The sequence below is a fragment of the Pan paniscus genome, chromosome 7 (assembly GCF_029289425.2).
Source record: "Pan paniscus chromosome 7, NHGRI_mPanPan1-v2.0_pri, whole genome shotgun sequence".
NCBI classification, from domain to species: Eukaryota; Metazoa; Chordata; class Mammalia; order Primates; family Hominidae; genus Pan; species Pan paniscus.
Window position 1 is genome coordinate 27,880,018 of NC_073256.2, and position 22,761 is coordinate 27,902,778.

General features: G+C 48.4%; 1 protein-coding gene and 1 non-coding gene across 3 annotated transcripts in view; one reads left to right on the forward strand and one right to left on the reverse strand.

Moving 5' to 3' along the window:
• Positions 1-22,050, forward strand: part of LOC100991087 (uncharacterized) — a 66,320-nt gene extending 44,270 nt beyond the window's left edge. The window contains exons 5-6 of the transcript XR_004672793.4: positions 20,468-20,614; positions 21,817-22,050. This is a non-coding gene — a transcript (uncharacterized LOC100991087). The remainder of the gene's footprint in view (positions 1-20,467; positions 20,615-21,816) is intronic.
• The window catches only part of FAM167A (family with sequence similarity 167 member A), a 45,889-nt gene continuing 31,628 nt past the window's right edge, over positions 8,501-22,761 (reverse strand). The window contains exons 3-4 of one of the 2 annotated variants that reach the window (XM_034965617.3): positions 11,398-11,645; positions 8,501-10,546 (exon numbers count right to left, since the gene is read on the reverse strand). In XM_034965617.3, the coding sequence (XP_034821508.1) occupies positions 10,444-10,546; positions 11,398-11,645 (351 nt within the window). In that variant the 3' untranslated portion in view covers positions 8,501-10,443. Of the gene's footprint in view, positions 11,646-22,761 lie in introns of both variants that reach the window. The other variant, XM_003805322.5, reaches the window with a different exon arrangement.

Consider the following 22,761-nt stretch of genomic DNA (forward strand, 5'->3'; position numbering starts at 1 on the left):
AAAAGGGGAGATGGGGGCAGTGCAGGAAAGGAAGGCTGGTTCATGTGCTTGGATTTGGTGACGATATCCCATCTTAAAAATAACGTCCTGCGTTTCACTGTTTCTTGCACCTTCTCTCTTTCTTGGCCTTCTCCTCATTTCTCTCTCTCCCTTCCTCTCTCTCTTGCTTCCTCTCTTCCTCCCCCTCTCTCTCCCCACCTTCTGTTTTCTACCCCTGGTGCTTCTGACATGGGCTTCATTGTGGGTTTGAGATAGGAGTTGGGGAGGGCTGGTTTTGCAGGGTACAGATCACAAAGAAAAAGAGATCACATCTTATCCCTGCTGATAAAATGAGATGTGGTCAAGAAGCCGATCAAAATCTAGCAAAACCAAGATGGGAACTAAGGCAACCTCTGGTTGTCCTCACTGCTCATTATACGCTAATTATAATGCATTAGCTGCTAAAAGGACACTCCCACCAGCGCCATGACAGTTCACCAGTGCTGTGGCAATGCCTGGAAGCTACCCTATATGGCCTGAAAGGGGGAGGAACCCTCAGTTATGAGAATTCCCTGCCCCTCTCCTCGAAAACTCATGAATGATCCACTCCTTCTTCAGCATATGATCAATAAAGAAATAGCCAACCAGCAGTCCCGGGCTGCTCTGCCTATGGAGTGGCCACTCTTTTATTCCTTTCCTTTCCTAATACATTTGCTTTCACTTGACTCTGTCGGCTCACTCTTGAATTTCTTCCTGTGCAAAGCCAAGAACCCATGTGGCCTCCCAGGCTGAACCCGGTTTGGGGGTTTGTCCTGTGACAGGTCTGTCAAGGGGAACAGAGCCCAGAGCAGATTGGCAGAAATATGGTGCCTTTTACCCAGCGACTCAGGTGTGTGCGGATGCCATATGTGGCCACACAGGGGCAGTAGGACACTGGGCAGAGGCTGTGCCCGTGCCACCTCGCATGAGGAAGCATCATCCCTCATCCAGTTTGGCACAGCCTGAGGCTTGGATATGGGGTGAATCCAATATGGCGCAGGCAAAGGCCGGGCCTCACTCTTGTCTGACTTGCCCTCCATCTGTGAAAATGTTTGTGCATTCCCCAACAGATTTATATAATATACATGTCTGTACCAATATATTATACGTATTTAGAGCACATTGAAAGCAGAAAAGAAGAGGTTTAAAACATTAATAGAAGTTCTCGTCTTTTTGCCTGTGTGTGACAAGGTTTCATTCTGTGGCCCAGGCTGAAGTGCAGTGGCGTGATTGTGGCTCACTGCAGCCTCGACCTCCCCAGGTTCAGGTGATCCTCTCATCTCAGCCTCCTGAGTAGCTGGGCATGTGGGTAGCTATTTTTTCTACTTTTTGTAGAGATAGGGTCTCACCATGTTGCCCAGGCTGGTCTAGAACTCCTGGGCTCAAGTGATTCTCCCACCTCGGCCTCCCAAATTGCTGGGATTACAGGCGGGAGCCACTGCACCTGGCCTCTTCCTTTCACTCCATGCTGCATCATCTTGGTACTGCCCCGTGTCTACACTGCAAGTCAGAGTCTGCTGGTCAGGGTGTCCTTAGGGCTGCAGGCTGATGGGGTTTTGCAGGTCCACTCTGGATGGGGTGAGGAAGAATGAGAGGTAATCACTAAGATCCCATCTGCAAATAGTCCAGTTCTCCTCTACTTGGGGGCCCAGGCTAAGCTGGTACTTCTCCACACTTTGGATGTCAGGTTTGGCCATCTGACTTGTTTAGACCAAGGAAATGTGAGCAGAAATGATATGAGTCACTTCCAGGTGGGGGCTTTAAAAGCTGGGGGTGGGGTAGAGAGGAGAGGAAGAGGGGACAAAGAGGAAAAACAAATATCCCCGTTGGGTGTGACTGCCATAACAAAATACCATAGACTGGGTGGCTTAAATAACAGACATTTATTTTCTCACAGTCCTAGAGGCTGGAGGTCCAAGATCAAAGTGCTGGCAGGGTTGGTTCCTTCTCAGGCCTCTCTCCTCAGCTTGTAGGTGGTGTCTTCTCCCTGTGTCTCCATGTGGCCGTCCCTCTGTGAATGTCTGTGTCTTAATCTCCTCTTATGCAGACGCCAGTCAGATTGGATTATGACCCACCCATATGACCTCATTTTACTCTAGTTACCTCTTACATAGTCCCATTCTTAGATGCTGGAGATCAGGATTTCAACATGTGAATTTTTGGGGGTCATAATTCAGTGCACAATAGCAAGTGAAGCTTTATTCCCGGTGGTGGCAGCAGGCAGAGGTGTGGACAGACCTCTTGAGAATCACCAGCTTCCAAAGCCGTTCCAGCTACAGCGGTGCAAAAAAGGCCCCCTGCTGAGCTGGGTGAAATCCGGGCCACTTTGGGGATGAGCTCTGTGAGTCACCTCTTCTCACAGCCTCTTCCCGGACACTGCCTGTCCCCGCCCTTCTAAGCGTTCTGTGAACCCTTAGTTCCTGAATCAGGTCCTTTCCTTCGTGGAAGACTGAGGGGGCTTCCACTTTCTTGACCAAACCCAGACTGGTGCAGAGGCGACAGGTTGGAGACGCATTTGTCCTGCTCCAGGCCCAGGTACCCCTCCCAGATGAGGCCGAGAGTGCAGTGGGTGGGGGCGCAGAGGTGAGCTCCCTGAAAGCCCTCCCTCCAGGCCTAGGCCAGGCCCACCTGGGTGGGTGAGTCTCTGGGAGCGAGACAAGGAGTGTGGCTTGTCATCTCTAACTCAGGTTTCCCTTGGGACTCTGGCTGTTCTTTAGCAAATGCCCCTTAGCTTCAGTAGTCTTTGCATGGAGAAGCGAGTAAGAGAATGAGCAGTGCAGGGCTTTCTGTTTAACAAATGGCTCAGGAAATACCCTACTGTCCTGCAAAGCTGCACCAAGCCTCACTTTCCTCGTAACCATCCTGCAGGCGGGAATGTTCAGGGCCAATTTATCTCCTGGCAGCGAGTGGTGGATGACGGATTCTTACAGCCTGCAAACACCTTCATTTTTTTATGATCAAAAAATAAAAAATAGACAAGGGTGGGGCATGGTGGCTCATTCCTGTAATCCCAGCACTTTGGGAGGCCGAGGCAGGCAGATCACTTGAGGTGAAGAGTTTGAGACCAAGCTGGCCAACATGGTGAAACTCCATCCCTACAAAAATACAAAAATTAGCCAGCTGTGGCAGTGCACACCTGTAGTCCCAGCTACTCAGGAGGCTGACGCAGGAGGATTGCTTGAACCCATGAGGCAGAGGTTGCAGTGAGCTGAGATCCTACCACTGCACTCCAGCCTGGGCAACAGAGCCAGACTCTGTCTCAAAAAAACAAACAAAAAGAGATGAGGTCTCTCTATGTTACCTAGGCTGGTCTTGAACTGCTGGGCTCAAGCAATCCTTCCATGTCAGCCTCCCAAAGTTCTGGGATTACAGGCATGAGCCACCATGCCTAGCTAAAACACCTTTTTTCCCTTTTAATTTTTAAAAAATTGATGTATAATAATTGTACATATTTATGGGGTATATAATGATGTTTCTGTGCATTCCGTGTCTAGTGATCAAATCAGGGTAATTAGCATATCCATCACGTCAAGCATGTATCCTCAAAGAAATGATAAATGTTCCAATGCATCTGAGGTTTCTCTTCCTTAATCAATTTCCTTTGGAGACCGCCTAGCTGTCTCCATTGCTGTTTGCTTTGAGCCTGTGAACAGGGTACTTAAAAACAGCCCTGTCTGTAACCTTCAATCTGCTGAGCAGCTCCCATCAGATAGGGTCTGGTTACCACAGGCCTGTCTGTTCTGGTCACTGCCAACTTCCTCTTCTTCTGCCTGCCTCCTTCCCCAAGTCGTCTAGGCCACAGACTTCAGGCTTAGACATGGAGAAGAAGCCCGTGGGAAGTGCTTCTGGTCTTGTTGAGAAGTCAAAAGGGTGTGTGTAAATGGAGTTTACCCCCTTTCCAAACATAAGAGAGATGAGATCTCTGGGAGGCCAAGGAAGCCACAGTTTGACGTCACCGGCCATGGGTCAGGGCACCTGGCCACCCTCAGCAGGGCACCAGCAGCTAATGTGGCAGCAGGCCGAGTCTCTGAATGAAGAAGCCACACCACATCTGAATTGTCACTCCCCCTCTCCCCATACTCTAGTCACCACCTGTTCAGTCTTGATCTCTCCTGGACTCACCCTAGCAACCCCCAGGTCACGTGGAGACCACTGGCCATGCACCTACCTCCAGCTCCGTTGGCTCTCCCGGCCCGTTTCCTCTCATCATCCTTCCCTCCTGACTCAGTCCAACACTAACATTGCTCCTTTGCAAAAAACATTCACTTTTGCTGTTTCCGTTCTCTGCCTCCTGCTTGGCAAATCCTATCTCCCACTGTCTGCCTGGTCTTTGTCTGTATTGGAACTTCTAAATATTGCTGAAAAAATCAATCACTCCACCAGGCTTGCTGGACACACCCCACGTTTATGACCACAGCCTCAAATGGGCAATCCCGCCACCAGACCAGACGGTCCATCTTCGCTTTCCTAATTACCTCACCCGTTCTCAGGTAATTATTTGAAAAATGTCTTTGCAAACCTCCAATATCCCACCTCCTCCGACTCACTTCCCTATTTCACAGACAAACAGGAGCGACCTCACGGGCTCCCTTTCTCTGTGCCACTGATGTGTTATTGAAAAGGGGTCCTGATCCAGACCCCAAGGGAGGGTTCTTGGATCTCGCACAAGAGAGAATTTGGGGTGAATCCACAGAGTAAAGTGAAAGCACATTTATGAAGAAAGTAAAGAAACAAAAGAATGGCTGCTTCACAGGCGGGGGCTGCTTGAATGGGCATATTTCTAGTTATTTCTTGATCATATGCTAAACAAGGGATAGATTATTCATGGATTTTCTGGGAAACGGGTGGGGAAATCTTGGAATGGAACAGAGGGTTCCTGCCCTTTTTAGACCATGTAGGGTAACTTCTGGCCTTTGCCGTGGCATTTGTAAACTGTCACGGGGCTGGTAGGCGTGTCTTTTAGCAGCTAATGCATTATAATTAGCATATAATAAGCAGTGAGGTCGATCAGAGGTCACTTTCATTGCCATCTTGGTTTTGGTGGGTCTTGGCTGGCTTCTTCACCACATCCTGTTTTATGTGCGGGGGCTTTGTGACCTGTGTCTTGTGCCGACCTCCGATCTCATCCTGTGGCTAAGAACGCCTAACCTCCTGGGGATGCAGCCCAGCAGGTATCAGCCTCATTTCCCCCAGCCTGTTTGAGCCGCAGTCGCCCTGGTTCCAATGTCCCTGACAGTATCAGTAACGGGCACCCCTTTAGCTGCACCCTGCCTTCTTGCCTCTAGGAAGAAGTGCCTGGTCCTGTTCTCTGAGCCGGGTCTCCACTCGCACTCTGCCGGGGGTTCTCTCCCCTCCTCCAGAGCTGCAGTGCTGTGGCTGCCCTCTTTCCTGTGCACATCGTCTCTCTTTCAGCAGGCACTGACCTATCTCACATGACAACACCTTCATTATATTATATGACGTTATGAGAAAACCACAAGCCACTTTCTGGACCTTATCTATGTCCTTGTCCAGCTCCTTGTCTCTGCTCCCTTTATGGCACATGGATGCAGCAAGGTGGCCTTTATCTCCTGCCTCCTCCTCAACCCTGGCCTTACCACTGAGCTGAGATGGCCATCTCCCCCATCACTGCCATCACGGTGTACGAGGGGCTCCCTCTTGCTGAAGCCAGCATCCACCTCTCTGTCCTCTTCTTCCTTGATGTCTTAGCAGCGCTGGTGTAGACGACTCTCTCCTTCAAACAGTTTCTTCCTGAAGGCTGCCGGATGCCCTGTCCACCTGCTTTTCCTTCTACCTTACTAGCTGGTTTGTTTTGCTTTGTTTTTAGTTTTCTTTTTGTTTGTTTTTTGAGACAAGGTCTCCTTCTGTCTCAAAGGAGCAATTGCAGGAGCAATCTCAGCTCACTGCAGCCTTAACCTCCTGGGCTCAGGTGATCCTGCCACCTTAGCCTCCCGAGTAGCTTGGTCTACAGCTACCTTTTTTTCCTAAGTACCCTCTGACCATGCCTCTTTCTCTGTCAGATATTTAAATGTCAGGGTACCCAGACTGCATGTTCACACTTCCACATAGACTCGAAAGCAAGCTAACTCACAGAGGCAGAGAGCAGAATAGGGGACTTGAGGCTGGGAGCAGGGCGTGGGGATGTGCTGGTCCAAGGGTTCAGGGTTTCAGTTAGGCAGGAGGAATAAATAATGAGCATTTGAGGTGATGGATATGTTAGTTAGCTTGTTTCAATCATTCCACATTGTACATATAGCAACATTTTGTACACCATAAATATATACAATTAGAATTTGTCAATATCCAGTGAAAGTAAATAAATGAATAAACACACACTGGAGTCCAGAGGCTGCCGTGCGCAGCCCTCTTCTCTCCTACACTCCTTTCCTGAGTTTACCCAGGTAGAGGTTTTTTTTTTTTCTTTTCTTTTTTTTTTTTTTGACTGTCTTGCTCTGTTGCCCAGGCTGGAGTGCAGTGGTGCGATCTCAGCTCACTGCAACCTCCGCCTCCCAGGTTCAAGTGATTTTCTTGCCTCAGCCACCCAAGTAGCTGGGACTACTAAGCACCTGCCACCACGCCTGGCTAATTTTTGTATTTTTAGTAGAGATGGGTTTCACCACGTTAGCCAGGATGGTCTTGATTTCCTGACCTCATGATCCACCCACCTAGGCCTCCCAAAGTGCTGGGATTACAGGCGTGAGCCACTGTGCCCGGCTGGTATGATGCTTTTAATATTATCTAAACATCTGAATCCAGACTCCCAAATTTGTGTCTCCAACATTGGCCTTTTCCCTGAACTCCAGGCCCTGTGTCCAACGCACTCCCCACTTGTATTAAATTGACATTTAAATATACCGTGAACCAGCACCACTGCTGCCACCCCTCTGCCCGCATTCATTCTGAGTGAACAGCACCCCCTCTTCATCCAGCTGCCAACAGGAGGGCCATCTCTAGGTCCTCCATTTCCTTCACACTCCACATCCAAATTGTCCCCAAAGTATGTCCCCAAAGATGTCCCTAAGCAAATACCCGTCAGATCACTCCTCATCCCCTCCGCAGCTGCTGCCCCATCTAGATCACACTCACGTCCACTGCCCCTGCCCCTAATTGCCCTCTGGGCTCCCCTTTGCCCCTCCTCCCCACTTACTCTCTACACAGTACTTCCTACTTCGATCTTATGAAAGTTTAAATCAGATCACGTATCATTCAAAAACCCTATAAAACCTCCTGCGCCACTCGAATACAATCCCAGCTCCTGACTCTGCCCTACCAGGCTGGAGAGCCCCCGCCAGCCTCTGCAGCTGCCTGCTGCGCTGGCCTCCCTCTGCAGACCTCGGGGTCTGGGACTATCTTTTCCTTCCTAGAGCACTCTTTTCCCTGACCTCTGCACAATTGCCACTGCCACTGGAAGAGCCCTTCTCCAGGAAGCTTTGACCACCTGGGAAAAGCAGCCCCCTCCACACCTGGCGCCGTCTCACATTTTATCTTCTCTGTGGCACTTAGAATGGTTGGATTTGTTTGGAGGCCACATTCATTTCCCTCTGGGCTGCAAAAGTGCATGTGTGGTCCCACTGGCAGGGTGGAAAGGCCCTGGCTTCTTGAATGCCCTTTGAACCACATGGTCAGGGCAATGGCAGATTCCCAAGTACCTGCTCCTCACCCACCTCACGCCCACGCTCCCCCAAGCAGCTTATACTGTGTGCTCTTTGTGGAAACAGACATCACAGGCACTCCTCTTGGTGTAGGCAGGGGATATCATCTCAAGGGATGGACAGAGATCTGCAATTGTTGTTCAGTGGTTCCTTCCACAAAATGGGATTAGTGACACCCGCTTTGACCCTCTGACTTAGGTCTTTGCTGAGAACACAGAGATGGGATCAGTGAAAAACAGGGCCTTCCCTCACCTGCTTTGTCTTCCAAAGGTTTCTCAAAGTGTCTTTAGACCACCTGTGTCCATCACCTGGGGCGTCTGTGAAGCCCGGAGCGACACAGCCAGAATCCCCGGGGCTGGAACCCAGTACTTCTCCTGGGAATATGCATTTGTAACAGCAGCCCAGGTGACTTTCATGCATGCTGGATTTTGAGGTTTAAGAGGTGCTTTAAGTGGCTGAAAAAATTTCAGGCATAAGATCTCAGAGCATAATATGATCACCTTTGGAAAAGGCCACTGGAGGAGAGTGGGTTTACTTTGGCTCTGGCTTCTGTCAAACTCAGGAATCAAGCCTGCATTTTTTAATTCTACCTCAGCTTACCTGTGGAACTCCGGATAGTAAGAACCACCAAGCAGCTTCCTCAAGGGGAAGATACAAGGAAGAACAGTGATTTGGGTGAATCTTTTTCTCCTTCCCCTGCCTCCATCTGGTTGCAAAAATCTTCCTTCCCTCCTTCCTTCCATCTGTTGTTCATCCATCCATCCGTCCATCCATCCATCCATCCATCCATCCTGTGTGTGCTATAACAGGGACAAGCTAAAAGGACAAGCATTTTTCTCTCCTTTTATTTTTATATGGATATCTTCTTTTGAAGTATTTTTATTTCACTTTTTCTAACAGCAATATAGAAACAAATAATCATAAAAAATAAAAGTATAAATCGTCCATTGATTATGTAATAGCACTTGGTATTGCTACAGGGTGTGGGTCTTGAACTCGGTCAGGCATCGTCAAGCCTGCCCAGGCCCTCCAGGCCTCTTTGATAGCTACTGAGCCCCTGAAGGCATCAAGACATGACCACGCACGGCAGTGTTGGTGGAGAGTTTGCGTTTTACACCCAGCGATGCTTGGGGATGGCAGAGAGATGGATGGATAATGAGTACAACTGCAAACAGCACCGTACACATGTGGTGAGCCAGGAGGCTGGGAAGGAGGTTAGGCCAATGTTGCTGCTGACTCATAGACCCACAGAGAGCAGGGACTTCACAAAGCTGAATTAATGTGGTTAGTTGTGTTCACTGTGGAAAGTAAGGAAGCCAGTCAACACTGGACGATGTTTAGAAAACATTGCTGTCCCCCTCCACTTCTCATCTTGGGTCACCTCCTCATCCCATAATAAAGTTCTCTTAAGATAAACCAAGCAAAATAGCTCAGACATTTAACCTATCCCCAAACATGTGTCTTGATCTTAGTTTCCACCCAGAGAATGAAGAAAGCAAGTAAGCACTGGGTTACCCAAGCAACTAAATCACTCAGTTGCATCCATCTTAATTGGACTGACTACATTCAACTAAATCTTTCCATTTTCGCTGAACCCAATGGTTTCGGTTACTGTAATGACTGATTTCCAAAAAGAAAGAAAAACCTAATTTGGCATTTTTTTAGAATATGGGATGGGCTTTCCTGCATGGGTTCAAGGATGTTTATGGCATGTTCTCTGTCGTGTGTGTGTGTGTGTGTATGTAGGTCAGCCCGAGACCTCAAGGGCTTATCTGGAAGGAGGTTGGCAGGAAAGGAATGCGTCTTCAGGACTTGGCAGTGTTTGTGCAGAGCTCTGAGGAAGGACAGCACTACATGGTCCTCAGGCCTGCAGACTTCATTGCACAGAGCATGGCAGACAGTAGATCTTGGCTGCGTTGTTCTACCTACTTTGAAGGAGGCATAGAACTTCTGGCTCTTTGAAATTTTAAAAAAGAGACCAAGTTCTTTTCTGTCTATTAGAGATCATTCATTTGCATTGTCCTACTCTCAGCCCACAAAAGAAAAGCAACCTCTCCCCTATGTGGGTCACGATGTGTGGGTGGACACGGGCCCCACTGAGATTACACAGGAAGAAGTCACAGTAGACAGCAGCCAGATGCCGTGCGTAGACCATGGGACAGTGATTAGTGACACATGCCCTGTGGGGCCACTGTCAGTGCTTTGCTCCACATTGACCCAAATGTTCTGAATTGCAATACTCTGGGAGATGTGGGTGGGGGCTGAGTTGGAGAGTAGAGGGGTTGGCAGTGTGCAGGTTTGGCAAAGCATCACGACCATCTTTGGGGTTCAAGTTCATCGACATGTGATCTACTAGGCATTATCAATAATGGTTTCACACATCAATATTCTATAGCCTAAACAGCTGTGCAACCTGAGGGAAGTCCTTCTCCTCCCCCAGGTTTCACTTTGTTCCTTTACTAATGAGAGGACTCGACTAGATGACACCAAAGGTCAGAAACACTCCTTATCTTAGGATTCTACCGGTCTGGCCGAGGGACCCCTGCCATGCGGTATGACCCCACGATGACCTCCCTAACCTGCTGGGGTCTTAACTTGCTGATCCTCAAGCCTGTTGGGGGGGAGAAACTCTCAAAATCAAATCCTATGCACTGTAGTTGACCTATACAAGTGACTTCCCCATTTGGACAAAAATCAGTTACTAACAAGTGAACAACACATCAGTAACAGTCTCATTCAAATAAAACTAGTTGTTTAGGTCAGGCACAAAATCTCAGAGGAGGCTCAGGATGGGCCTCTGGGCTCCCTCGATTGTCTTTCCGGAGAGGGCAGTAAGGTGACACCACCAGAATCCACCAGCAGGCCCGGTCACGCCCCTGCAGGAGAATTCAGTTATGGAAAATGCTTTCAGGACCTGCCTGGTTCAGTCACCAGTGGTCTCCCAGGCTGTCGCCCTGGGGTGTGGGTGGCAGTGAAGAGGCTCTTTGGAGATGCATGTGGCCAGGGGAGACAATGGGGACATCTGTGCTTGTTGCACCCAAGCTACGCTAGTGCCCCCATCACATGTCCCAGCACACGCCAGAATTTACAATTTACACAGCCTTGTAGTGTCAGGCTCACCAGAGACACTGGCTGCCAGCCACTGGGGCTGCGTCCCCAAGTGCCCATTTGTCATGCCTTTCGATTTTCCCTTCCTAGTAGCTCCCTGTCAATGTTGCTGAGTCATGTACTTAGGGTGAATTTGAGACAATACTTAGAGGACAGCAACAGCACGTGAGACAGGCACATCTGACATACCTAATTTCCCCCAAGGCCCTTGCGGGACAGCCTTCTGCAAGAATGACAGCTTTCTTGGTGGGGGGCCTCCCTTTGGGAATCCCAGTTCATAGCACCAGTGATTCCAGGAAACAGGAACGTGACCGTGGAGGGATGGATTATGGTGGGACCCAGGTCTCATTTAACATCTTGGTTGGAGCGGCCCTTCTGCAGAGCTCTTTGGGTAGTAAGCAAGAGCCAGTCACAGAGACACTGGCATCCACGCCCAGGGCCCCTGGGAGAGCACCACTGAATAGGTCCTGGGGCCCTTGAGTCGCCAGTCCCAGGGACCCCTGCCTCTGGGAGACCCACTGGAGTAACTTGGCCTCAGCTTCCTCTAACACCCCTCCAGCCCAAGCCCTCCGCTCCAGCCCCTCCGCCCGGTCTGAGGGCTCCTCAGCAGAGAGAGAACCTCCGAGAGTTGATGTTCATCTTGGTCACGCCAATAAGCTTGAGTGGTGTGGAGAGGCTGAAGGAGGAGGCAAGAGGGGAGTCACAGAAGAGGTCGGCCAGCTCGTCCCGCTCCTCCAGCTCATAGGTGGCGTCGTTGAGCATCCTCCTGTGGAGGCGGCAGGTGTGTTCGATTTTCAGCTTGTTGATGTCGCCGCGCAGGCGCATGAGCTGTCTGGCCAGTTGCTGGTCCTGCAGCCGCATCTCCGTCTGGAAGGGAGGGGGAGCAGGCAGGGTCAGCAGAGAGTGGCTCCAGAGTCCCTGACAGGCACAGACTGGTTAGCAGGGCCCTGACTAATGTCTTAGATCATTAATTGGTCCATCTAGAAATATTAGCACTTTCCCTGCTCAGGGAGGTGAAAAGACACAGAAAGCAAGGTGACAAATGAGGGTGTGCTTGCAAAACAATACTTTGTGCTAGGCTAGTTGCTGTACCTAAATCCTTCTGAAAGACATGCATATTGTTCCTGGCTAGAAGATACTTCCAGTGCTTTCTCATTGTTTAGACTTTCATTTAGACGGAGTAAGAGTATAAAGGAAAACATAGGGTGACAGCTATCAAATTCAGGAGGATGGTTGCCTGTAGGTGAGAAGGAGGGACTGTGATTGGGAAAGGTATATGGGGGCTTTGACTGTGATGGCCATGTTTTCTTTCTTACGCTGGGGAGTGTCATGTTGTTACATTACTCTAAACGTTTTAGAATGCCTGAAATATTTCTTAGTAACGTTTCAAAACAGCCAAACAAAAATTGGTTCCTAGGTGCTGGGTGTTTTATTATGAAACAGTTCTAAGGCCTTTGGGTCTATTAACATGCAACAGTTAACCGTCACTACAACCTGTGAAGTGATGTCACCATCACCACCCACAGCTTATAGAGGAGGACGCAGAGGCACAGCCAGGGAATTAGCTGTGTCGGCTCACAAAGCTCATCCACAGCCGAGCTGGGATGAGGAAGCCGGACAGCTGGACTCCAGAACCAAAATGACTGACAATTAAGTTCTGCTGCTCAAGGACGAGCTGCAGTGTGGTGTATGGAGCTAGCAGAGTGCTTAGTGACCTTGTAGAAGGTTCCTAATATTTTTAGTGGCTTGATGTTTCCTATTGATGTGTAAACAAAAAGTAAAATCCTAAGCCCCCCAACTGACTGAACAAGCCCCCTCTTCATCAAGAGGACCCCAGAGAAACCTGAAAACTGAATTCCCAGCCGTGATGGGATGGAGTTCAGACATGCTTTGTTATACCCCCCCTTGCTGTTGGAGTTTAGGCACAGCAGATCGGCATTAACATTGAAATAGAGATATAAGACTGACAAAACAGACTCTTTGTGGCAGTAAGGTAGCAAATTCCTGCCTCTGGTATAGCGTCACATAACAGGTAGCAAACCCTGAAGAAAATAAAAATATTTTACCCTGAAGTATATTTCTTTAACATATTTTGAAATGGCCCTGCAAAACCATCTCTTGTGGGAGATATTTACATCTGTAGAGCATTTCCATTAATGCAATCAAGCCTTCCCTTTCCAGGCCTTTCCAAGATCTAGGAGAGATTAAATGAGAGTCTGGCAATTTTAAGGTCTGAAAAGAGACATTTACCATCTATTTTCTCTAAAGGCTTCTACCTGGAGGCTTCATCTACATAACAAGAACCTTGGCCTCCACAACTGTCCTTCGTCTTAAGCATTTCTTTCTACTGACTTCAAGTCTTTAGGCAAAACTTAACTCTTTCAATCAACTGGCAGTAAAAATATCTTTGAATCTACCTAAGACCTGTAAGCACCCCCACCCTCCAAGCCCCTTCAAGATATCCCACGTGTTTAGGCTGAACCAATGTGTACCTTCTGTGTATTGAGTTATGTCTTTGCTTGTAACTCCTGTCTCTCTAAAATGTGTAAAACCAAACAGTAACTGGACCACCTAGGGCGAGCTTTCTCAGGACCTCACGAGACTGTTCCCTGGCCCATGGTCACTAACACTGGCTCAGAATAAACCTCTTTAAGTATTTTACAGAGTTTGTTTTCTTCTGTTAACAAAGAGATGTGATAATTATTTCTCACCTGGCTTCACACTCCCAGTTTCCCAAACCCACTGTAAACCAAAAGTGTCTGAGACAGGTGTCAACAATTTAGAAAGTTTACTTTGCCGAGGCTAAGGATGCACACCTGGGAGGCAGGTTTGTGCCTTTCCTCAATGATGATTTTGAGGGCCTTAATATTTAAAGGGGAAGGAGTGGATATTGGGGGAAGAGGAAGAAATTTTGTAAAGGTGTGGGTAGATAAGAGACAAACAATTGCATTCTTTTGGGTCTTTGATCAGCCTTTGGTTGATCAGTCTTTGATCAACCGAATACACAATTTACATGTGTGTTTAGGGTAGAGGAAAAGTCACTTGTGTCTTAGTCTGGCTCACTGAATCTGCATTTTTATAGAAGATAACAAACACAGGGCATGTGAAGCAATCAGGTATGCATTTGTCTCAGGCGAGCAGAGGGATGACTTTGAGTTTTGTCCTTTGTCCCGCACCTGAGAAGATGAGATGTCAATTTACATTGCCAGGGTGAAATTCAACAGAACTGTTTTAGGGTACAGATCTGGGGGCCCAACACGGAAGTTCTTTGTGGGCCAATTGTGAGGGAGGTTTGTAGGTTTTATCTTTGCAGCTATCTTATCTAGAAATAAAATGGGAGGCAGCTTTGCCTGATGCAGTTCCCAGCTTGACTTTTCCCTTTGGCTTAGTGATTTTGGAGTCCTGAGATGTATTTTCTGCTCATGTTTAACCTTGATGGGCCTCACAGCCACTCCTGAGGTACCAGCAGGACAGTCTGGGTCCATATTTTACCAGTCAGGATGCTAGCTGGAGCTCAGAGGGCTGGTTTCTCAGTTGTGACATGGTACAAAGGGACTGGCTTAGTGCAGAGCGCCTTCTGTAAGCAACACTTTGTCACTGAGACAGGTTGCCAGCTGCTCCTACTTGACTCGAGATCTGAATCCTTCTCACTATTTCCTCTGTCTCCACTTGTAAGTGGTTATTTAGTATTTCTGCGACATGCTCGGCTGTGCCATTTACCTAGTGCCTGGAGCCAAACTGATGAGAAAAATGAGCCCTGAGATGCCCTGCAGTTATGCAAATGAAGGCAATGTTCTCACTTTCTCCCTGTTAGGTTTATAATAGAGCACATTGCAGGGTAGAAAAATTAAGTGACCTTGCCAGCGAGCATCTCAATGTTCTTTTTTTCCTCTCTCTCGTTTTTTATGCTCTTGTACAGATCTCTTTTCTCCTGATTTCATATATAAGAAAAATCAAGATAGAAAGTCTTGCTTGGGAGTCAGCAAGGTATCTAATGGCAAAATTGGGATTAAAGTTCATAGCCATATTCATTAGTTTACTTTTCAATCCTTGGGCCTCAAGGATTGAATAAACTCAAATTTATTGCTAATTAAATTCTATTGATCTAGAATAGCACCAAATTAATGATGACAGGGTGGCTGGTCATTTGTTTTTTAATGGTGTCCCTCACTGAGCCTGGAACTGAGCTAGGTGCTACCTAAACCCTTCTGAGGAGATGGGGGTCAAACCTGCCTGAAAGATATTGTCTGCGAACACCCATTGCCTTAATACAGTCATCTGTCACTTCTCTTTGGAGTGTTCTATAATTTGACAATAGATCTTTTTGAAAAACTAGGAACCCTATGGTTTAGATTTGAGCTTTGGCCCCGGGAATTGCATCTTTGGTGTGAAAAGATCCTTTGAAGTCGGGGAATTTGGGGTGTGGCCAGGTGTCTAAGACTATCTGTGAGATGCAGGCTGTGGCGGACACATGTCTGTGGGGGTAGCAGGAAGGAAGGGGCTGTTTTTCTATGGCTGACAGATCTGGTCAAAGGTCAGAGAACAATTTAGTCTTTAAGACCTATCAGAGGCAGCTAGAAAGAGGGCTGACAGTAAGGCCTGTGTCAGTTTCCATGGACTGGACAAAGGCCGCCTGGATGGCGTTGCCTTGCACGCCCATGCTGTGCACATGCATTCAATTCTGCGTAAGGGTGAAAAGAGAAAGAAAGCTGCAGCTTCAACAGGGATGGCGATTCCGGCCGGTCTCCCTGCTTGGGCTCTGAGAGAACATGAGGAGGGGGCTGGGAATCGCAACTTCCTCAGTGGGCTTTGGTTCTGAGGGCATCTCACAGCGTGAGCATCTCGCTAGGATGCACTATGGGTTCTAACATTTAGATGCTCACAATACATAGTGTGTTGGGATCCCTGCACACAAATCAACAAATTCATCTCCTGCCCCAAAGAACAGGGTTTGTCCCCGTGCTGCGGGAGCCCTGGCTGTGCTGGGCCCATGCTCGGCTGCTCCCTGGGCCACACAGACATTTTGCAAAGGTGACTTTGCACCTTAAACACTAACTTGAGCCCCGATTAAGAGGTCACTCTGCTGTAATTGAACCAAATCCACATGAGTTGCCACAGACTCGGAAGAAATCTGAGCAAAATGTGCAAGAATAAGAGGCTTAATTTGTTTCTAGAATTTTTTTCTAGTTGTGATAAAATCCATACAACATAGAAGTTATCATCTTACCCATTTTTAAGTGTACAGCTCGGTGGCAATTAAGTACATTCATGTTGTCGCGCAACCACCATCCATCTCCAGAGCTCTTTTTATCTTTCTAAACAGACACTGCATCCATCAAACACTAACTCCCCAACCCCCTCCTCCAGCCCCTGGCACCCACCCTTCTACTTTCCGTCCGTATGACTACTCTAAGAACCTCACAGAAGTAGAATCACACGGTATTTGTCCTTTGTGACTGGCTTATTTCACTTAGCATAATGTCCTCTGGTTTCTGATGGCTAAGAAGCTTTTTATAAATTAATCTTTTTAGAGATTTGCAATGAAGATATGTCTTTGCTGGTCCTGTGTGGAGTTAGTCGGGAGGACGGCGGTTGCCAGGGAAGGCACAGAGGGCTGCGCCAGTTCAGGAGAGCAGGTCTGAGCTGGGGCTGGAGTCCCTCCTCCTGTTTTCCCTTCAAGCTCTGCCAAGGGGCCCCTTGGAGGCGGGGATGACAACACAGCCCTGGCTGCAGCCGCACACGTTTGACATAGATTGTTTCATCATGTTTTCCCACAACTCTAGATGGCAGGTGTGATTTTAGTCTGTCTTATAAGGAGACTGTCTCGGAGAAGTAAAGGAACTGCTCGTGGCCAGCCAGCCTATGGCATCTGGACCACACTCGGGCCTGTCAGCACCCAGAGCTGGAGGACTCTCCCAGGCTCCTGTCTGCTCAGAGGTGAGCTGGGCCCAGGGGTGGCAGAAAGGGAAAATCCACAGCCCTGGGTTAGAACCCAGGTTCAAGCTGAGCTCCACTCCTCACTCGTTGGGTGGCACGTCACTGCCACCTGGAACTTCTGTGTCCTCATCTACAGAATAGAGATAAGGCCTCTTCTCATCTCTTGCAAGGACAGTGAGAATGAAATTCGACAACAAATAGCATGGCAGAAAATATGAACTACGCTGGCCAAATGAAAGTAAGAGGTACACCATCACTTAAGTCCTTTCTCTCCAGGCCAAGGCACAGAACATGGAACCCAGCAAGGACCTCCCAGTTTTAAGCCCTCATTAAAAGCCTGAAAAGCTGGCCAGGGTGACTCAACTCTCAGTGTGGGTTTCATGCTGTCTCTGGCAAAGGCTCTACCATAGGATGTGCCAATTTCCAGTCCCCGCTCCCAGCGTGGCCTGGTGTCTCTCTGAGAACAAAAGCACTTGCTGAATTCTCAGAGGTGCAGCCTGTAATCCCAGCAACCCCATAATTAGGGCACAGAACTTGTTGAAAGGGAAGAGATGTCATTGGTCGGGGGCTGTCCAAGCACTGTGGTGACAGGGTGTCCCCACCAGGCTTGGAAGAAGGGAAGGGCGGCAGCCACACGTGGCCCCTTTGAAACAGCTGTGCTTGTGATCTGTGCTACAGATGTTTGGTTTTTTTGAGGCAGACAAGAATGCTCGTTAAGATGTGAGCCACTGCACCTGGGTGAAGTGTTGAAATGTTCTAAAATTATACGTGATGATGGTTGCACAACTCTGAAAACACTAAAAACCACTGAATTGCTACTTCAAATGGGTGAATTGTATGGTATGTAAAGTTTATCTCAATAAAGTCTTTTTGAAAAAATTTTAAACACCAATTAAAGAAAGAGAGCAAGAGAGAGAGCCAGGTTGTTTCTCAAGGTAGAAGGCAAACCCCCAAGAGCAGGATTATGTCACTAAAGATGGTAATTAAATGGCTCTGGAAGAGGACAGAGATTTCCTTACTTCCAAGCTTTACGTGGTGAGGGGAGGGTGTGGCAAGGGGGCTGGAGGAGACGGGCAAGGCGGCCCTGGAAGAAGGACCCAGAGAGGAAAAACGCAAGGGGAAGGTCAGCTGAGGACATTCAGATCATAGAAAAGTCTAAGCATCAAGGCAGTGGTTTGCTGGGGGGTCTCTCTGGACCTGGGGAGTCAGAAGAGCTGACTCCTACCTCGGAGCTGGGTGGAATAAAACAAAAGCCATAAGAAAGGTGTGGGAAACAGCATGGCGGGTCCCGGAAAGTCAAACAGAATTACCATATGACATGGCAATGCCACTCCAGGTACACACCCCAAACAAATGAAGGCAAAAGCTAGAACCAGGATTTGTACATCCACGTTCACAATCACCAATAGGTGGAACCAACCCAGTGCCCTCCACAGATGAATGGATCCACACAATGTGGCCTATCCATAAAGTGGAATATTATTCAGCCTTGAAAAGGAAGACAATCCTGGCACATGCCATAACATGGATGAATCTTGAGGACATTATGCTAAGTGAATTAGCCAGACACTAAAGGCCAAATACCGTAGGATTCCACTTAGAAGAGGTTCCTAGCATAGTCCAATTCATAGTGATGGAAAGCAGGACAGTGGTGCCAGGGGCTGGGGAGAGGGGATGGGGAGTTAGCATTTAGTGAGCACAGAGTTTCCATTTGGGAGGATGAAGTTCTAGAGATGGATGGTGGTGACAGATGCACAGCAATGTGAATATATTTAGTGAACTGTACATATAAAATGGTTAAAATGGTACATTTTATATTATACATATTTTACCGACATTTAACAACAGCAGAGTCTGCAAATTTAGAGCGATCAGTTCAATCCAGTTTGCCCAGGACCTACCTGGTTCTAGCACTGAGAATCCTGCATCCAGGGGACCTCCTTAGTCCTGGGCAAATAGAGATGGCCGGTCAGCCTGCCTGCAGCAAGTGTGGCCGCAGGTGCTGGGGAATGGGGGCCCAGCCTGGACAGTTGGAGGGTGGTCTCAGTGATGTTGTCTCTAGCCTGAGTGACATTGGAAGCTGATGAGACCCTGAAGAGTAGTCTGGGAGGTAGAAGGGCCTCTCTGGGGAGTTACTGGAGATGGGGGCCACAGAAGGAAGGTATTGGACCAATTGGCAAAAAAAAAAAAAAAAAAAGAAGAAGGATTTTGTTCTTTGCCAAAGGCCCGAGAGGCTGGCTGGGGTGACTCAACTCTCAGTGTGGGTTTCATGCTGTCCCTGGCAAAGGCTAGTCTAACATAGGATGTGCATTTGGGAAAGGCAGCATTTTTGTGGAATTTGCATCCTTACTCAACATCCCCTGGCTCATCTGTGTTCACTTGCTTGGTCTAAAACACTGAGTGATTTCTTCACATTCAAGGGAAGCAAATACTTTTATTCTTAGTTGCCAATGAGATCTGCTCCAATACTTTCTCTGATCCCACGGACTGATGTCTATGGGTCTAAAACCGCCCAAAGATTTTAGGAATTAAACATTTAAAAAAGGACATGTACTATCATCAGAGTGAACAGGCAACCTACAGAATGGGAGAAAATTTTTGCAATCTATCCATCTGACAAAGGGCTAATATCCAGAATCTACAAAGAACTTAAATTTACAAGAAAAAAACAACCCCATCAACAAATGGGCAAAGGATATGAACAGACACTTCTCAAAAGAAGACATTTATGTAGCCAACAGACAAATAAAAAACACTCATCATCACTGGTCATTAGAGAAATGCAAATCAAAACCACAAGGAGATACCATCTCACACCAGTTAGGATGGTGATCATTAAAAAGTCAGGAAATAACCTGCTGGAGAGGATGTGCAGAAATAGGAATGCTTTTACACTGTTGGGAGTGCAAATTAGTTCAACCATTGTGGAAGACAGTATGGCCATTCCTCAAGGATGTACAACAGGAAATACCATTTGACCCAGCAATCCCATTACTGGGCATATACGGAAAATATTATAAATCATTCTATGATAAAGACACATGCACACGTATGTTCATTGTGGCACTATTCACAACAGCAAAGACTTGGAAGCAACCCAAATGTCCATCAATGATAGACTTGATTAAGAAAATGTGGCACAGATACACCATGGAATACTATGCAGCCATAAAAAAGGATGAGTTCATCTCCTTTGCAGCGATATGGATGAAGCTGGAAACCATCATTCTCAGCAAACCAACACAGAAACAGAAAACCAAACACGGCATGTTCTCACTCATAAGTAGGAGTTGAACAATGAGAACACATGGACACAGGGAGGGGAACATCACATACCGGGGCCTGTTGGGGGGTAGGGAGGGATAACATTAGGAGAAATACCTAATGTAGGTGACGGGTTGTTGGGTGCAGCAAACCACCATGGCATGTGTATACCTATGTAACAAATCTGCACATTCTGCACATGCAATCCAGAACTTAAAGTATGATAAAAAAATTAAAAAAACATGTAATTGTCCGACCATTGGAAGCACAAGGAGCAACTCTATGAAGGTGTTACCTTTAACCCACCATGGTTTCTGCTTCCTAAAATAAAGGGAATGCACGGACCACCAGACAAATCCTCCCCTTTCCAACAAAAGTCTTACCCGAAACCCTATTAATAGTTTGTCTTTTTTCTATCGTCTAATGCTTCCATTCCTGAAGAATGTGGCTGTGTGCACTTTGGCTTATGGAACCCTCTGTTCTTTTAGTTTGGTGAAATAAGGGCTGTGATGGCAGCAAATCTGAAAACATGTTTGGGGCAGAGATTTCTGGATGCATCTTTAAAGCTGGCTTGAGAGAAATCCCATGCACAGGGGCCAACCAGAGGCGAAAGAGTGCGTGTCCTGGAGAGCGTGGTAAGCAGCTCAGAACTGGGCAGGCAGACAGAATCCCAAGGTGGCGAAGGGCATGTTGTCTGGTCCCTTAAAGTCAGGCTCTTATCTCTCCTATCCCAGCCTAATAGCTACAATTAGTCTGTGATGCATGCTGAAAAGAGGGTGCGTGTAAAATCCAGGCTGTTTTGCCAGCTGTGTGTGCAGGCCCAGAACATGTTCCACTGTCCCACGATTTGGGAATGAGACTCACAGTTCTTGAACCCAGGAAACAATTTCTGTAATCTCTTTCCTTATCTTATTTAACTTCACCTGCAGGTCTGCCTTATTATTTTCGTCAGTGTTGTGCAGGAGAATCCACATAGAAGCCTGGGTAAAATTGTATTACATGATCTCGGGTTTGGTCCCTGAGAAAGAGCCAGATTAACGCTGGCAGGAAAGAAAGCAGGAGTGCCCTTCAAACACGCTGCTGAAGGGCAACTGGAGGTTCTGGGGAAATGTGAAGAAAGAAACGCAAACACCCCTAGGAACCAGGTTGATCTTGTGAACTGACTTCCAGAGGAAGGCTGGAGTTTCTTTCCCAGAGGTCTCTATTCTGGGAGGCTGCAGCCCAGCGGGAGGGAGCTGAAGCTGACTCTCCTGGCGAGCCGAGGCCGCACTCACGCTCTGCAGCCCGGGGACTGCAGGGCGGGGACTCTGAGCCTGGCTGGTCCTGGGTTCTCTTTCAGGCCCCTGGCCTGGGACTGTGGGTGGGAGGGGGCAGGTGCAATGGCTCCTGTCACTGGGCTGACTTGCATGCAGGAAGGAGACAGCAAGATGACTCCATCTGAGCCAGGCCTCCAGGGATCCTCCCTGCCAGGGGCTCCTGTGCCCCATGGGGAATGGTGAGTTTGCTGGGAGGGAGAGACCACAGCCCCAGAGCCGGGCAGAGAGCAGGAGGCTCTTCGGGCCCTGCCGAGGACTCCACAGGAAGAGTTAAGCTCTACCCCTGTGATCAGGCCTTTAATTTTTCAAACTTGGAAGGTGTGGGCCAAACTACACCTGCAGGGGTGAGGCTGGCCTTTGGGAAGGACAGAGTGATGCATTCTGAAGAGCCCCTAGATCTGCCGCTAGGGGCTCTGGGTTCCAGTCCTAGTGCAGCCTCTGATGACATGAGTGACTCTGGACAGGTGGCATGTGCCCCTCACAGAGAGAGGATGCTGATCACCTTCCTCCCCTCCCATCAGATTGCATCTTGGAAGTGAGGAGGTTCTGGAAGCTGTACACCCAAGGAAGACATTCTGTGCCCGAGAGAGAGTGGGAGAGATGTGACTGCTGCTGGCTGGGTGAGGACAGGCCCAGAGGACAGCATCACTGGCACCCACCCCTGCACTTGGATCCTCTGCACACCTCAGCTCCCAGCATCTGGGCCTCCTCCCTGCCTGCCTCCCCCGCTCGCTCAATCTGTCTCCACTCAAGAGGCTGATGGGCAGGTCTCCCTGCTTCTTCAAATCTTTCAAAGGTATCACGGGACCCTCCTGTTCCCTTGACCTCTCCAGCCTCCTCTCCCACTCTGATGCCCTTGTCCCCGCAGGGCAGCCACACTGAGGTTCTGTCCCCTCCCCTGTGGTCCCTTCTCCACCTGTCACCCTTCAGGACCAGCTCAGCCTTTGTCCCTCTCCCTGCAGAGGGGATGACAGCCCCATGGGCGCCTGCTACCACTGCCCCTCCATGCAGCCTCCACCATGGCACCCACGTATTGGGCATTGGTTTCATTTTTTATCATGTGTCTAGATGACAAAACACCAGAGGAGAGACAGAGACTGGGGCCACCACCGTGCCTAGGGCATGCTCTGGTGCTCAAAAGCCATTTGTTAGATGAATGAATCAATGAATCAATCTGTTAGTTAAATTTCCCCAGAGCCAAGTCTTGATTTTCCACACTCCATTACCCAGTACCTGTCTCCACGACTGGGACAGTCCTGGAGAACTCACTCCTCCCTCTGCTACCCGGGCTGACCGCCACCCTCTGGGATCTCCCACTGCTCCCAGGCCTGTGGAGAGGCAGCCAGTAGAAAGGACAGAGGAGCAGCCCCTGGTTCAAAGTCCTTCTCTTCAACTTGCTGGTGACGCCACCCTGGGCAAGTCACCCCACACCTAAGCTTCAATTTCCTCATCTGCTAAATGAGCAT